At 34.8% G+C, this 18761-nt stretch overlaps 1 protein-coding gene across 3 annotated transcripts in view; it reads right to left on the bottom strand.

Moving 5' to 3' along the window:
• Positions 1-4260: 4260 nt before the first annotated feature.
• MTX2 (metaxin 2) overlaps positions 4261-18761 on the bottom strand; it is a 65386-nt gene continuing 50885 nt past the window's right edge. For 2 of the 3 annotated variants that reach the window (XM_047872510.1, XM_047872511.1), the window contains exons 6-10: positions 17882-17974; positions 17335-17373; positions 16826-16951; positions 15646-15722; positions 4261-4705 (exon numbers count right to left, since the gene is read on the bottom strand). In XM_047872510.1, the coding sequence (XP_047728466.1) occupies positions 4522-4705; positions 15646-15722; positions 16826-16951; positions 17335-17373; positions 17882-17974 (519 nt within the window). In that variant the 3' untranslated portion in view covers positions 4261-4521. The remainder of the gene's footprint in view (positions 4706-15645; positions 15723-16825; positions 16952-17334; positions 17374-17881; positions 17975-18761) is intronic. The other variant, XM_047872512.1, reaches the window with a different exon arrangement.

Below are 18761 nucleotides of genomic sequence, written 5' to 3' on the forward strand. Positions count from 1 at the left end.
GACAGAGATGTCCATTCTCACAACTGTTGTTTAACCTAGGGTTGGAAGTCCTAGCCTCAGCAATCAGATAACAAAATAAAAGGCAACCAAACTGGCAAGAAGTCAAACTTTCACTTTTCGCAGATGCCTTGATACTCTACATGGAAAACCCGAAAGACTCCACCAAAAACTGCTAGAACTGATACATGAATTCAGCAAAGTCGCAGGATATAAAATCAATGTACAAAAATCAGTTGCATTTCTATACACCAATAATGAAGCAACAGAAAGAGATGTCAAGGAATTGATCCCATTTACAATTGCATCAAGAACCATAAAATACCTAGGAATAAACCTAACCAAAGAGGTAAACAATCTGTACACTGAAAACTACAGAAAGCTTATGAAAGAAATTGAAGAAGACACAAAGAAATGGAAAAACATCCCATGCTCATAGATAGGAAGAATACTGTTAACAGGTCAATACTACCCGAAGCAATTTACACATTCAATGCAATCCCAATCAACATAGCACCAGCATTCTTCTCAGAACTAGAACAGTCCTAAAATTTATGTGGAACCACAAGACTCCAAATAGCCAAAGTAATGTTGAAAAAGAAAACCAAAGCTGGAGGCATCACAATCCCAGACTTCACCTTGTACTACAAAGCTGTAATCATCAAGACAGTATGGTATTGGCATAAAAACAGACACATGGATCAATGGAATAGAATAGAGAACCCAGAAATGGACCCACAAATGTATGGCCGGCTAATCTGCAGCAAAGCAGGAAAGAGTATCCAACGGAAAAAAGACAATCTCTTTAGCCAATGGTGCAGAGAGAACTGGACAGCAACAGGCAGAAGAATGAAACTGGACCATTTTCTCACACTATACACAAAAATAAATTGAAATGGATGAAAGGCCTAAATGTGTGAACAGGAAACCATCAAAACACTAGAAGAGAAAACAGGCAACCTCTTTGACCTCAGTCACAGCAACTTCCTATTTGATATGTCTCTGAAGGCAAGGGAAAAAAAAGCAAAAATGAACTATTGAGACCTCATAAAGATAAAAAGCTTCTGCACAGTGAAGGAAACAATCAGCAAAACTAAGAGGCAACCAACGGAATGTGAGAAGATATTTGCAAATGACATATCAGATAAAGGGTTAGTATCCAAAATCTATAAAGAACTTACCAAACTCAACACCCAAAAAACAAATAATCCAGTAAAGAAATGGGCAGAAGACATGAATAGACAGTTTTCCAAAGAAAATATCCAGATGGCTAACAGAAATATGAAAAGATGTTCAACATCATTCATCATCAGGGAAATACAAACCAAAACCACATTGAGATACCACCTCACACCAGTCAGAGTGGCTAAAATTAACACCTCAGGAAACAGATGTTGGCAAGGATGTGGCAAGAACCCATTGATGACCTGATCATCATCAATGACAACCTGGACAAGGCCTATCAGGCCCTGGAGGAGGCACTGTCCGAGGAAATCAAGAAGGCCCAAAGGACCAGCCACTCCTGAGAGGGACCGCCAGCTATGTCCTCCCTGATGGGGACTCCGCTCAAGTCAGCCAGCACCTCCTTCCCTCAGACTGCCATGTCTGGGGGACCCTGGCCTCCCCTTTCCCCCTCCTATGGGAGCCAGGCCCATGTCCTAATAAAAACTGCTGGGTAACTGTGAAAAACAAAACAAAACAACAAACAAACCCTCTTGCACTGTTGTTGGGAATGCAAACTGGTACAGCCAGTCTGGAAAACAGTGTGGAGTTTCCTCAAAAAATTAAAAATAGAATTACCCTACAACCCAGCAATACCACTATTAGGAATTTATCCAAAGGATACAAGAGTGCTGATTCATAGGGGCACATGTACCCCAATGTTTATAGCAGCACTATCAACAATAGCCAAATTATGGAAAGAGCCCAAATGTCCATCAATTGATGAATGGATAAAGAAGATTATGCATATATAGACAGATACACACACACACACACACACACACACACACACACACACACACTACTAGAATACTACTCGGCAATGAAAAAGATTGAAATCTTGCCATTTGCAGCAACGGGGACAGAACGGGAAGGTATTATGCTAAGTGAAATAAGCCAGTCAGACCAAGATACTGTATGTTTTCACTCATATGTGGATCTTGAGAAACTTAACAGAAGACCATAGGGGAAGAGAAGGAAAAGTAAGTTACAAACAGGGAGGCAAACCATAAGAGACTCAAAAACAGAGAACAAACTGGGGGGGGGGGGGGGGGGGAGGGGGAGGTTGGGAAAGTGGGGAAAATGGGAGATTGGCATTGAGGAGGGCACCTATTGGGATGAGCACTGGGTGTTGTATGTAAGTGATGAATCATGGGACTCTATTCCCAAAGCCAAGACTATACTGTATATACACTGTTAGCTAATGTGACAATAAATTATTAAAAAAAAAAAAAGATAAAGACTAAACAACTTAAAGAAAAGAGTGTAGATTTATATACTGAAGTACAAATGGTTCTGGTTCAATTAAATGGATGTTATGGTAATATTAAAAGAAAAAAGCATTGGGGTGCCTGGGTGGCTCAGTTAAGTATCCAACCTACTCAGGTCATGATCTCTCGGTCTGTGAGTTCAAACCCCATATCCAACTCAGAGCCTGGAGCCTGCTTCAGATTCTGTGTTTCCTTCTCTCTCTGCCCCTCCCCCACTCGCACTCTGTCTCTCTCTCTCTCTCTCAAAAATAAATAACCATTAAAAATTTTTTTTAATTAAAAAAAATCACTAAGTACAAAACAAGTATACAAAAATATACACCAAAAAAAAAAAGGTCATAAAAATTCTGCAAAAACACAGGTAACTTGGGATTTTTTATTTTAAGAATATACATTACAAAACTAGTTCAGGAAGGCTGTAAGTGGCACTATAGTCCAAAGAGAGTACCCAAAGTTTATGTGGGATTTAGACCAAGGAGAACCCAATATATCCCTTATATGGTATAAATCTATGATCTTGACAACAAAAAGAAGTGTAGCATTCGCTAAAGGCCAAACCGATGCCAGACTGCCTGTGTTTGAATTCCAACTCTGCCACTTGCTTAAAACTCTATAACCTTGGGCAAGGCATTATTGTTTTCTTGGTCTCCATTCCCTCCTCTGTAAATTGAGGATAATATCCCTCATATTGTTTTTGTAAGGATTAAATGAAGTAAAAATGCCTGGTATTACACAGACAGAAAATACAAATGTACAATTATTCTAGATATTTTCAAGAATTAACATGATTTTCACATCTCTTTATAGCATCCCTGGTTTTATATAAAATACGAGAAAATTTGAAAGGGACAAAACATATAATCCTTAGTACTTACATATAAATTCCTGTTGATACCTCAGTGAAAACTATACTCTCTTCCCCACAAGAGGAATGAAACATCATTAAAATAATCTTGCCTCAAAAAAATAAGGTCCTTGAAACTATCCGTTTATCAAATATAAATTATAGCTGCTCTGATGAGATGTTTAAAAATTCAAAGGGTGCCTGGGTGGCTGAGTCGGTTAAGTGTCCACCTTTGGTTCTGGTCATGATCTCATAGTTCGAGAGTTCGAGCCCCACATTGGGTTCTGTATTGACGGCTCAGAGTCTGGAGCCTGCTTCGGATTCTGTGTCTCCCTCTCTCTCTGCCCCTTCCCTACTCATGCTTTGTCTCTCTTCCTCTCTTAAAAATAAACATTAAAAAATAAATAGGGGGCGCCTGGGTGGCGCAGTCGGTTGAGCGTCCGACTTCAGCCAGGTCACGATCTCACGGTCCGTGAGTTCGAGCCCCACGTCGGGCTCTGGGCTGATGGCTCAGAGCCTGGAGCCTGTTTCCGATCTTGTCTCCCTCTCTCTCTGCCCCTCCCCTGTTCATGCTCTGTCTCTCTCTGTCCCAAAAATAAATAAACGTTGAAAAAAAAAAATTAAAAAATAAATAAATAAATAAATAAATAAATAAAAATAAATAAAACTTCAACTAGGTTTAGATATGAAGAATGCTCTTAAACAGTAATCTGTTCCAGGATTTAATTGCCTTGCAATTATTTACATTTTCTGAGTGCATGTTTCTTAAGAACATTTTTCCCATGCCTAGGTTCACCATGTACCTATTAAAGTAATCTTAAAAGTATGGAGCATAAATTACTCACCTTAGAAAAGACCGTTTATTCCATGTAAAAAAACTCAAGAGTGGCTTTCAGAAAGATCAAAAGGAAATAAATACACCAGACATACAGTTCTTTGAGCTTTATTTTTATAGGCATACGTTTCAAGGAAAACAAAAATTTCAAGATATAGAGTACAACATAGCAAATGAAATCATTCAGAATTGCTTTAATTAACAGTATAAAGTACATGTATAGGATACATTATATAATTTACTCTGAGGTTTCAAAAAGCAGTATTTTTGGTTTTAAAATTCTGATATCATTTACTAGGTCTTTCACATATTTCAAGTTAATTTTTTCTAAATCACTAAATTAAGACATATCTCTAAGATGATCTGATAGATGAGCTGCCTTTACCACGGTCTTCAAAATAGTGCTGTTCAATTCTTCTACAGAAAGCAAGGAGGTTGCTATAGTTTTTTACCTTCTCGGAAAGTTCATCATTGGTCAACTGTGTGGTCAGAATGGTATACAAATGGCCAAATACCAGTGCATCTAGTTCAGTAGGCCTAAAACAAAAATAGAAATGAGAGTAACATGAACAGCATTTAACTTGTATGGTAGAATATACACTACTTTTTAAAACATTCTATTCATCTATTTAAAAGAAAGTCACATGAGCAATAAATCCTACCTCAACTTGATAGAATTTATTTTGTTTTTACTTGGGAGTTTCTGTTGTAAGACATGAAAAAAAAAACTTTTTAAGTTAAGATTTGCTAGTTGTGTGACTTGCTTTTTAAAGTAGTAAGACATTAAAATAACCTTGGCACAATTGTTTATATTCATTTTACTCATTAATTTATCCATTAAACAGGTCTCCAATGCGCCAGGAACTGTCTGCTAGGTGCGAGAGCTACGAGAACACCAAAGATATTCTAAGACATGGGACACAAAACATAAATTACCACAGCACAATTTAGTAAGTGCTGTAATAGATGTATAAACAAAATGGTATCGAAGCACAGGATTTCACTGTGGTGCGGGAACAAGTAACACCTGATTACCCAATCACGTATCAAAAACAGGATTTAATTTTAACTTTACCACTTTTCAAGTAACTTAGCTTTCTGCAAGAGAAATAAACATAGCTTCAATAAAAAAATTTCCAGGTTTTTTTCCCCTTTAATTAAATATTAGTAACAAAAAATTGAAATTTATCTACCTCACTACTAATGGTCTATAAATGAGGCATCACCAAACTACATTATATTAAAATAATTGCCAGCACAATCTTACTGAAGGGAAAATATCATCATAATTAGGAGCTAATTATTGGTGTCAGTCCCATAGTCATAAAGCTTTTGAGAAAATATGTGTTAGCCTACCTAAATGTGAAAGTATGTTGCAGTGATCTAGTTTAGAATAGATTTTGGGGGTCCATCAAATCTAAGTATGAATCCTAATTCTGCCACTTCCTTTCTAGCTATGTGGCCTTGATCACTAATGATGAATGACCTCATGCTGCTGCACGGCTTTAAATACCTCTTTATGCCACTAAGTCCCCACTATTTGTCTCCAATCCCAGTCCCTCTTCTAAATTCCTGAATCATACACACATACATACTACATAACATCTCCGCCTGAATGGTGAATAAGCATCTCAAACATGCTCATCTCATTTCCCAAACTAAAAGGCACCACTAGCCTCTCAGCCATCTGCACCAAAAATCTCAGGGTTACTATTGAGTCCTCTCTTTCTCTTGCCCTCATATCCATTAGCAAGTGTTGTGAGACACAACCGCCAAATACGTCCTGATTACTACTAATTCTCTCCCTCCGTTCTCATCTACTCTGAGCCACCATCATCTCTCAGCTAGACCACTGCAATAGCCTCCTAACGTTGGCTCTATTCATTGTCCACAGAGTAGCCAGAGTGATTTTTGGTTTAAAGTCACCACACCGTACCACTCCAAGCATAAAATATTCCAACGAATATCCATCCCACTTACAGTAATATGCCAAACTCATTACATGAAGTATGCAAAGCCTAGATGACCTGGCCGCTGCTTATCTCTTCAGCCTCATCTCCCACCACTGTCAACATACTACTAATAACAGCCTTGCTTCTTCCATCCAAATGTAACAAACTCAAGCCCATCTTACGGCCTTGACACAATTATTCCTGCTGCCTCTAACACTCTTCCCTTGACTTCACATTGCCAGCTTCTTATTTTTCAGAATAAGGTTTAAATGTCACATCTTAAAGCCTCCCCTGAACACCCAAACTAAAGTGGACATGCAGTCACTTATTACCACGTGATCCATTTTAATTCTCCATGTGGCACTTAATACTATCTAACATTTGTTGTTAGGTGTCTGTCTCCCTCGACCAGGGAGATCTTCTCTACTTGTTTCCTGCTGTGTCCCCAAAACTTAGAACAATGCCTGGTACAAAGTAGGTTCTTACTATGTTTTGAATGAATAAAAAGGTGATGCATTTATATTACCACACTACAACTGTGTTCATGTAAGTGTTTCCCCTCATTATACTCCAAGATCTTTAAAGATCACACTGCATATATCTTTTATATCCCCAGTTCTTGGAAAAGGATCTCAGGAACTGAATCTGTATATGCTGGATGCAAATAGAAATACATCCTGCCTAACGTATCCAGGATATTTAATTTTTCAATAGTGGTTATTCAGTTTCTTTCAAAGCCTTCCCTTTTTTGACACATTCATGAAGAATTATTAGTCAGGTGAGGGTAGCCAACGTGTCCTTGGACTTAATAGCACCATGATCCTATCATATAAATGACGAATCAATAACAAAGGGATGCCTGAAAAGAACCAGAGATATATAAGGTGGACAAATGTAGAGCTGAGGCACTCTGGGAGAATTAATATAAACACTAACTCTTCCATATCCCTAAACATATTTCTTAAAAGATGTATCTTATCTCACCAATCTTTCCTAATTCCTGTTTAGGATTAACTACTCTTTGCTTCTTGAATTAGATAATAAAAAAAGGTGAATTTATTTCCTGATGCAAATTCCAGTGGTATAGATGGGCATCCTTTATCAATAAATGAAGGCTCTGAGGGAGTTCAAGCATAAGTGTATATTCAAACTAGAGTGGTCTAAAAGTACCCCTGAAGTGGTCAAAATGTTATTTGCTGCAAATAAACATCCACGTAATTCAAAAGTTGCTGAATTATACAGGTAATGAGCATACAGAAATTGATCTTATGTTACATAAAGATAGCAACTCTTTGGCAAGTTACTTTAGAACATCTAACAGGAAGTAGAATACAATATACTATATCAACTGAAACATACATAACTTCTAATGCATATTTTTTGTAATCTTTACAAATTTCAGCCATTACTTAATTATATATACATGGCATATAAATTACCAATTCCTACAATTCTTTCTTTTTAAAAAGTACACCTGTGATAGTAGTTACACAACTGTATACCATTACTAAACATCAGAGCCGTAAACATAAAACTGTCAATTTTACTATATATAAATACCATAACAAACCTAATTTTAAAAAAAATTTTTTAAGTTTATTTTTGAGAGAGAGAGAGAGAGCGCGTGCATGTGTGAGCAGGGGAGGGCAGGGTGGGGTGGACAGAGGATCTGAAGCAGATTCTGTGCTGACAAGCAGAGAGCCCGATGTAGGGCTTGAACTCACAAACCATAAGATCGTGACCTGAGCCAAAGTAGGACACTTAACTGACTGAGCCATCCAGGTACCCCTAAACCTAATTATTAATTTTTTTAAGTGTATTTATTTTGAGAGAGAGAGAGAGAGAGAGAGAGAGCATGTGCATGCACAAGCAGGGAGGGGCAGAGAGAGAGGAGAGACAGAATCTCAAGCAGGTTCTATGCTCTCAACCTAGAGCCCAATGCAGGGCTCGATCCCATGAACCAAGAGATCAAGCATGACCTGAGACAAAATCAAGAGTCAGAGGCTTTACGGATTGAGCCACCCAGGTACCCCTAACCCTGATTAAAAAAAAAAAAAAAAAAAGGCAATAAACTCAGAAAATATTTGCAATTCATATGCAAGCACAAAACACACACTTCACGCAATATTTCTACTGAATTAAGAGCCAAGATCCTGATGAACATCCAGTTTTAATAATTTTTCCTAAACCATATATAAAGAAAAACAACATTTCTACCCTTCTGTTAAGTAGTGGATTGTAATTTGAATACTGATAGCAACTCTCCTCCGAAGATTTTTAACATCTTTTATATATATTATTACATCTAGCTTTATAGACTTTTTATTAGAAAAACATTCAAAGGTCATAAATACATTTTTAAATTCCTTATCTTGCATTATCATTCTTCCCACATTTCCGTTGGTTATTACTATTCTTTTTTTTCCTATTTTTATTGAGAAATAATTGACATATATCATTGTATAAGTTTAAGATGTACATCATGGTGGTTTGACTTACATATATTATGAAATGATTATCCCAAAAGGTTCAGCTAACATCCATCAGTTATATTCTTTCATTTGAATATCAAAATAAAAATACTGTAAAATGTGAATGTTTTCTTAATCTTTCCCATTTAAATTTCTCTGCACTCAACTTTTTTGCTTTATTATGACTGCATATTTCTTTCTTTCGGATACCTTTTATAGTCAGTTCAGTTAAAACACATTAATTTTGTCTCAGTTTTCAAGTAGTTTTTCTCTCCCTTACACTACTAACTTGCCATGTCTTCATACTCTAGCAATAATCTACATATTCTTTCTTTATATACTAATCACTGATCTTTAAGACTGTCATTCAAGTTTGTAAATCAAGTCCCTTGCCAGCCTTTTTTATATCTAACCTTTGAAATTTTAAGCAATTCCTCCTTAATTTTCTCAGGTGGTGATTTTTAAAATTACTATCACTAAAGTATAATTGACACACAATGTTAGATTAGCTTCAGATGTACAACATATTGATTCAACAATTGTATACATTATACAATACTCACCACAACTACAGTCACCATACAACATTATTACAATATTATTGACTATATTCCCTATGCTGTACATTGCATCTCCATGATTTATTTATTCTATAACTAGAAGTTCGTACTTCTTAATTCCTTTTATCTATTTTGTGTATCTTTCCCATCCACCTCCCTTCTAGTAACTGCCAATTTGTTTCTGTGTTTAAGAGTCTGGTTTTTTGTTTATTTGTTCTGTTTTTTGGTGTTTTTTTTTTTCCAGATTCCAAATGTAAGTAAAATCATATGGTATTTGTCTTTGACTTAGCCTAATACCCTCTAGGTCCATCCATGTTGCTGCAAATGGCAAGACCTCATTCCTTATGATTAATATTCCATGTTATATGCATACATATTATATATAGTATATTTTAATTATATATTATGTATATATACATACATATATACACACTTTCTTTATTCATTCACCTATTGATAGATATTTGGGTTGCTTCCATAATTTGGGTTTTGTAAATAATGCTGCAATAATAAATAATAAATATGTATCAACAATATTTATTATCAACAATTATTATCAACAATAATAAATATGTACCTTTCCAAGTTAGTGTTTTCTTTTTTGTGTATGTGTGTAAATACCCAGTAGTAATATTACTGTATATTTCTATTTTCAATATTTTGAGGAAATTCCATACTGTTTCCCACAGTGGCTACACCAATTTACTTTCTCACCAACAGTGCACAAGGATTCCCTTTTCTCCATCCTCACCAACACTTTTTTATTTCTTGTCTTTTTGATAATAGCCATTCTGACTGGTGAGGTGATATCTCATTGTGGTTTGGATTTGCATTTCCCTTATGATTAAGTAATGTTGAGCATCTTTTCATGGGTCTGTTGGTCATCTGTATGTCTTCTTTGGAAAAATATCTATTCAGGTCCTCTGCCTATTTTAATCAGATTGGTTTTTTGATGTTGAGTTGTAGAAATTCTTTACATATTTTTGATACTAACCCCTTATCGAATATATCATTTGCAAATATCTTCTCCCATTCATTTTGGTTTTGTTGATGGTTTCACTGTACAAAAACTTTTTATTTTGGGGTAGTACCAAGTTTATTTTTTCCTTTTGTTTCCCTTGCCTGAGGAGACATATCCATAAATATGCTGCTAAGGGTGATGATGTCTAAAGGATTACTACCTAATTTTCTTTTAGTTTTATGGTTTCAGGCCTCACATTTAGGTCTTTAATACATTTTGAGTTTACTTTTATGTCTGGTGTGAGAAAGTGGTCCAGTTTCATTCTTTTGCATGTGGCTGTCCAGTTGGCACAACACCATTTATTAAAAAAACTATCTTTTCCTCCTGTGTCATATTGGATATTTTTACCTCCTTTGTCATAGATTAATTGACCATACATGCATGGGTTTATTTCTGGGTTCTCTATCCTGTTCTATTGATCTATGTGTCTGATTTGGTGGCAGTACCATACTGTTTCGATTACTATAGCTTAGTAGTATATCTTGAAATCTGGGAGTATGACGCTTCCACAGCTTTGTTCTTCTTTCTCAAGATTGCTTTGGATGTTTGAGGTTTTTTGTGGTTCCATACGTATTTTAGGATTATTTGTTATAATTGTATGAAAAGTGTTATTTGTGTTTTGATAGGGATTGCATTCAATCTGTAGATTGCTTTGGGTAATATGGACATTTTAACAATATTAATTCTTCAAAACCATGAGCAGACTATATCTTTCCACTTGTTTATATCATGTTAAATTCTTTTCATCAATGTCTTATAGCTTTCAGGGTATAGGTCTTCCACCTCCCTGGTTAAATTTATTCCTAGGTATTTTTATTCTTTTTGGTGTAACTGTAAATGAGATTATTTTCTTAATTTCTCTTTCTGTTACTTTGTAACTAGTAAATAGAAACACAATAGATTTCTACAGATTAATTTTGTATCCTGCAACTTTACTGAATTCATGTGTCAGTTCTCATAGCTTCTTGGTAGAGTCTTTAGGATTTCCTATATATATTATCATGTCAAATGCAAATAGTGACAGTTTTACTTCTTTCTTAACAATCTGGATGTCTTTTATTTATTTTTCTTATCTGACTGCTGTGACTAGGATTTCCAGTACTATATTGAGTAAAAGTGGTAAGAGTGGATATCCTTGTCTTGTTCCTGATCATAAAGGAAAAGCTTTTATTTTTTCACAACTGATGTTATCTGGGTTTTAATATATGGCCTTTATTATGTTGAGGTACGTTTCCTCTATTCACACTTTGTTGAGAGTTTTTATCATGAAGAGATGTCATACTTTGTCAAATGCTTTTTCTGGATCAACTGAGATGACGATCATATGGTTTTTATCCTTTCTCTTATTAATGTGATTTAGCACACTGATTGATTTGAGAATACTGAACCACCCCTGCAACCATGGAATAACTCCCACTTGATCTTGGTGAATGATCCTTTTAATGTACTATTGAATTCAGTTTACTAATATTTTGTTGAGGATTTTTTGCATCTATGCTCATCAGAGATACTAACCTGGTTTTCTTTTCCTTTTCTTTCTTTCTTTCTTTCTTTCTTTCTTTCTTTCTTTCTTTCTTTCTTTTTGATAGTATCTTTGCCTGGTTTTGGTATCAGGCAAAGATACAGATCAGAAAATCAGATCAGAAAAGATACAGATCAGAAAATCTATAACGCTGGCCTTATAGAATGAATTTATAAGTTTTCTTTCCTCTTCTATTTTTTTGAATAGCTTGAGAAGAATAGGTATCAACTCTTCTTTAATGTCTGGTAGAATTCACCTGTGAAACCATCTGGTCCTGGACTTTTGTTTGTTGGGAGTGCTTTTATTACTGATTAAATTTATCAATTGGTAATTTCTTTATTGAATAAACCTCAATAAAATCCAAATCCCCTCTGAAATCTTTCATCTTAAGATTCCTATGTGTAATTTTTGCAGCATTTCTTCAATATCTTTTCCCATCAGTATACGAAAGTTTATTTTCAAGTTTTACCATTTAATAGTTAATAACAACACTCTCTTTTTCAAATATAACTCTTCTTCCAATTTCTCAATTTAAGCTGGTTTTTTTTTTTTTTTTTTACATTTTATTTATTTTTGAGAGACAGAGCACAAGTGAGGAAGGGGCAGAGAGAGAAAGACACAGAATCCAAAGCAGGGTCCAGGCTCCGAGCTGTTAGCACAGAGCCCGACGCGGGGCTCGAACTCACAAACTACGAGATCATGACCCTGAGCCGAAGTCGGACACTTAACTAAGCCACCCAGGCGCCCCTCAATTTAAGCTAGTTTTAAAAAACACTTACTGAGCCTCTGCTACCAACTAGGGTTTGTTTAGAGAATACACAGACCTGCAAGGAGCTCATAAATGCTTTACAACAATGTAATTCATTCATCCTGACTATACTTAGGGGGAAAAAGGTAACATAAAAATAACCCTTTAAGAAAAGTTTACTTTTTCATTCCAAGTCCATGCTCACATGAAAAAGAATAAATGACCCAGTAGTCTGTCAGTATGTGTCTTAAAAGAGATCACATCAGCAAGATAGCTTATATATAACAAGAAAATACAGATTTTGTTTAACTGCATTTCAGAACTATGATTTAAAGATTTAAATGCTACCAACACTATATACTATTAAGAATAAAGAGGCCACCTGATGTTAATAACTATCTTGCATTATTTCTAATTTCTTTCAATTTCACCTTCCTTTTTTCTTTCCACCATTTGTCTTCTTTGTCCTCTTTTCCCAATTCCTATTCCTGCTGCAGGATTTCCCTCATCTCCCTTTCCCCTTCTCTCATCAAGTACAACTACTGAGTTTCTTTCATGAGTCCTCTCAACATCCCCAGACGGTAAGCTAGGAGAAAATTTTATTCTAATTTTAGACGGTAAGGGGACGATACACGGGGAAATAAAGTAACTTGCTGAACTCTGGTATATATTAAAGCCAAGAAGAGAATTCAGGCCACTGGCCTGGAATCCAATACTACCTTATCTAGTAGTATCTTCAGTATCTTAAGCTAGTGCTCTATTCACTAAGGTAAGGTATCTCACAAAGTAACGAGTCCTGATACATAAAAGAGAAAAATTCTGTCATATCAAAGTGAAAATACAAGTTACATTTTCCTAATTCCAGTTCAGCATTAGACAATGGGGTAAAACTAAAGTTAAAAATAAAATCTATTCGTTTTTCAATCATTAGGGGAAAATGTTTATGTAAGTCTCATACAAGGTAGAACTATTTCAGAAACCTACATCTTAATATTAAACAGTTCCTCCACAGCAACCCTTGGTTTTTTGCCTGTTCTAAACTTTGAATTTTTCATTACAAGCTTAAATATAATCGTACCATTATATGAAAAAAAAATTTCTTTCTATTGCCACTAAATTACATGCTAAATGATACCTGGTTATGAAATCCCTGACACTGAGTCAAATGAGAAAAATAAGATACATTCTCTTGGCCTCTCATGAAGATAGCATGTATAACAAAACTAACTCCTAACACATAACAATGCACTTCAAACAATAAAACACACCTCTTCTGAGTGTTTCAACCCCTAAGAATTCCTATATCAGCAAGACAAGGAACTACTTGATACTAACATGTGGATACATTTCTTTTGTGTTAGAGACACACAGAGATCTGTTGATCTCTGAGGCACATACAGAATCTACATTGCAAACATTACTAACATGGCTGTAGAAGCTTTACCTACCAGGATTTCACGGTATGAATTCTTTGACCTCTGTGCTTCAGAGATCAACAGACTCCAAATTTCAATTATAGGTAGTATACTTTAATATAACAAATATTTTTTCTTTTTTTTTTTTTGAAAATTTTTAAAGTTTATTTATTTATTTTGAGAGACAGAGCGTGAGTGGGGGAGGACGGGGTGGGGGGGGGGGGGGAGAGAGACAAAATCTCAAGCAGGCTCTGTGCAGTCAGCGCACAGAGCCCGACATGGGGCTCAAACCCATGAAATTGTGAGATCATGACCTGAGACTAAATCAAGAGTCAGACACTTCACCAACTGAGCCACCCAGGCATTCCTTCCTTAATATAACAAATATTTCTAAGCTATCACCACAGTTGTGTTTGTTACAAATATTAATATCTATACCAAAAGATGTTTCACGTGGCTACAGAAGATGACTGCCTAGAAAGATATAATAAACAATAGCAAATAAACCTTTTTAAAATTAACCAATCTAAAAAGCAAAAATTTGTATTACAGAGCCAAGAAAAGTCTAGAATTTCTACGTAAAACAGTGTGATTAAAATGCTAATTTAGGCCCATCTTAAATTGTATCACAGGATGATTCTGACATATTAAAACTGTAACATTTTTTTAAAAAAATTTTTAACGTTTATTTTTGAGAGAGAGAGCCCGAGCGAGCAAGTATGAGCGGGGGAGGGGCAGACAGAGGGAGACACAGAATCCAAAGCAGGCTCCAGGCTCTGAGCTGTCAGCACAGAGCCCAACAGGGGGCTCGAACTCACAAACTGGGCGATCATGACCCGAGTGGAAGTCGGACACTTAACCAACTGAGCCCCAGGTGCCCCAAATTCTAACATTTTTTTTTAAAAAGGAAAATTCATTCTTTGCCTTGATACTCTTTTCCAGATTACAAAATAATTCTGTCTTAAACATGAATTATTCAATTTACATATATATACATACATATTTAACCTATATCCTTCATACTCATTTCTGTGCTTTACAAATATTTTCATTAACTTTTAAAATTAAAGCACAACTTACAGACCTATTTTTTTTTTATTTTTATTTAAGTTTATTTCTTTATTTTGAGATAGAGAGAACCTGTGGGGAACAGGCACAGAAAGGGGGACAGAGGATCTGAAGTGGGTTCCATGCTGACAGCAGAGAGCCCGATGTGGGGCTCGAACCTACAAACTGCAAGATCATCACCTGACCCGAAGTCGGACACTTACCAACTGAGCCACCCAGGCACCCCTATTTTCATTAACTTTTAAAAGATAAGTTCATAATAGTGTTTGTCCATCCAACAATGTTTTTAATTGTTTATTTTTATTCACTCTTCTACTCCCCAGGGTATCACCCTATATAAAAAAGTATAGCTACACTTCATGTTTTAACAGTACTTTGCAAATGCAGAATTTTATTAAGATTATGTAGTTCCAAACACAGCATCTGGAACTACCCGCAGTAGCACCTCTATCCTATCAGACAATAATGACTGGTTTACATGTCTGCCCTGAAGACAAATCTTTAATGGCAAGGGCTACATTTTAGAAATTTGAGTCTCCCAGAGCCTAGAGCTGTGTCTGATAGCCAAGAAGTGCTAAGTAAATGTCTAATGAGGGCAAAAATGAATTTAAATATACCAAAATCTTTTCACAAATACTGATAAAACAATCCCTCTACGATAGAATAAGTTTGTAACCTAACAATATAGAAAAGAAACTCAAAAAAGATAAACTTTCTTACTGCTTATTGAAGAAATATGGTTGTGTTCCCAGTCTTTGAGAAAGTGCTTGACAGCACTGGTCTACATCTTCTAAGACCTAACAAAGGCAACGGACCACAAAGAAAAATATTTAAATTAGCAAAACAATAAAATGTGTCTAACACTTAGTCTGCACCACAGTTTATAACAAAAATATAAATGTAGGTAACTTTTTATAATATATTTAAATCGGACTACAGAACACATACAGAACATAAGCCATATTTTTTTTCATAAGCGATACTTTCTATATAACAGGAAGACAATGTGAGAACAGCTTTCCTTTAAACACAAGTACACTTACGTTACTTGTAAGGATTATTATCAAGAAAGTTTTTATCTCAAAACTCCACACCCTACAAAAATGTTTTCCTGAATCCATATATTCAAATTATCTTACATATATTAAAAAGCTTGCTTCATAAAGATGACACTACTGACCTACCATGAGTAAAAGCATCTGAGTGGTCTTCCTGCTAGTGGAGATGGATTTATGTCATTTACTCAATCCCTATTCATTTACCCAATCCCCTGGTGGCCAATGGCACACATCGGTAAACTGGCTGCTAGGACTACGCGTAGCCTTGGAAAAGAGACATTAGTTTAATGACTAAATTAGTTCAATCTCATGACCTTGACCAGATACATATTTTTTTAATTTTGCTACTTCAGTAAATTTAAGATTAAAAAAAAAAAAAACAGATATATTAAGCACTGTATTTAACAGGGTTTGTTTTTTTATTTTTGTTTTGTTGTTGTTGTTGTTGTTGTTGTTTAATTCTGATGTTGCAGATCTACATTTACTGACATAAAAGATGCCCACGATGTACTGGTGAATGGGAAAAAAAAAATCAGATTATAGAGTGACAGGTATAACATGATCCCATTTAAGGAAAGTGTTATTAAGAGATATCCAGAAGAATGTTCTCCAAATAGCAGTGGCAATTTCTATGTGGTAGGATTTCAAGCAATCTCTATTTCCTTTTTGAATTTTTCTGTGTTACGTAATTTGTTTATAAAACAAATAAAAACCACTTCAAGTCAGAAAAAAATAAGAGCAAAAATTTTCTTAATTTTTTTAATTAAAAAAAACTAAATATAAAAAATGAATTTCTTAATGCATTAAAGTTGAGGCTTTTGTCAACTTCAGTCTGAACTCACCTGGTCCAGAGTCTTGTTACCCCATCCAATAGCTTTCATCTTACGTTTGACTTCCCACTGTTTCTGGTAGGCCAAAATATGATTCAGGGGCCAAGGGTAAGGAGATCCATATCTAGCATGAGTGATCTAGAACAAAAGGATTTTGTTATCAACACGATTCTTTCTAAAAACAAAGCCAGTTTTTACAAACAGAATACGCAGGAAAACATATTTTCAGAACACAAACAGCAATCTGAAAAAAATACACAGCTTGCAAGCTAAAAAATTAAAATTTTAAGCCATTCCCTTTAAAAATATATAAACTTTCATGTACTTTGCAACCAGTTATATCAAACGATGACACATAGCTTCCCTAAAATGTATGTGCAAGCAAAATTAAAGTAAGTGAAAAACTATATCACTAATGGTATAAACCACAATGTTTCATTTATGAGCAGGGACTTAAGATTCTGAGCAAAAGTGTTTTCTCATTAAATTTTAATTAAGATAAATGCTGCAGAACCACTCACCTCCCCTACTGTAGCTTCATCACACCACTGAAGATACAACTAGGAACAAAAGAACAGTCACTAGAACTTTAGAACACCAAAGAGAAAATGGATAAAGAAAATTATTTTCTGCCATGGTGATTTTTTATGAGCCAACCCTATAAATGTCACACGTAAGACAGTTTCCCTCCTTTGGCTAATGTTGCTATACAGAATTATTAAATTTAATTGATGGTAGTACTGAATAAAAGTATTTCTTATTCATATAGTAGTGTATCTCTAAATATCATCAAAGTATTTTACAGATATGAATGAAGTAAACGTCCCAAGCCCAAAGTCAAATAACGAATGGGCAAGAATCACTCCTTTTTACAAATAGAAAAACTAGATCTTGAAATGCCAGGCAACTTGTTCAAACATAATAACCAAATAATTCCAGGAACCATCCTAGTCCGAGAGTTGACAGACTATATTCCTATTTCTCAATAATTTTAAAATAACCCATAAGAAAGATTATCTTTTGTAAGAGGAAAAGCTTATTTTCAAGGCCTATTATCTTCTATTATACCTCTGCAGTTAACAGCATATTGTTGACTAATTCCATGTAGGCTTTCATTTCTGCTTTTTGGACTTCATCCAGCCCATCACTAAGAGAATGGCCCTAAAGGGAATTTAAAAAAATTTAAAAGAGCATCATATTAAATAGAGAAAAACTTTCAGTTATCTTACTACCAAATAATATAAATGTTCTTACATCAATGGTTTTATGACAAATGTCCAATAAACTTCTAGAATATCTCCTAAAATTTTATATGAAAAATCATTAATTATCTGCTATCACTACAAAATATTAGTAAGTAGTATTTCTACGCTATCATAAAAGTGTATCTTTCAATGGACAAAATTAAATTTTCAATTATTTCACAAAAGAAGAAAACAAGAATGATCAGTAAACCTTTTTTTCTAAGAGACTAACCTTATTAGTAATAAAATAAATGCCGGAAGATTGACATGTGTTACTTATAAAGTGGTCAAAGTTGAAAAAAATGTTAGTAAACGTATAGGGAAACAGACATTAATTTTTAAATTCTAATATACTATAATAATGAAAAAATGCATAAAATGGTATATCCTTTAGTTCAATACAACCATCTGTGGTGAGATTTTAAAAATGCACACCCCCTTTAACATCACAGTATCACTCTTCGGAATTTATCCTAAAAAGATAGTCTGACAAGTTTACAAAGGTGTGTATAGAAAATATTTACCTGAACACTCAGTAAGAGCCAAAAACTGACTACAACTTAATGTGTCCATCAATAAAGACTTAAGTGAATAAGTTATAATACATCCATATAAAAGAATACTATACAAGAATTTAAAAGGATGATGTATTTCTGTAGTCATTAACATGGAAGAATTTCCAAACATATTGATGATTTTAAAAG

The sequence above is a fragment of the Prionailurus viverrinus genome, chromosome C1 (assembly GCF_022837055.1).
Source record: "Prionailurus viverrinus isolate Anna chromosome C1, UM_Priviv_1.0, whole genome shotgun sequence".
Classification (NCBI taxonomy): Eukaryota; Metazoa; Chordata; class Mammalia; order Carnivora; family Felidae; genus Prionailurus; species Prionailurus viverrinus.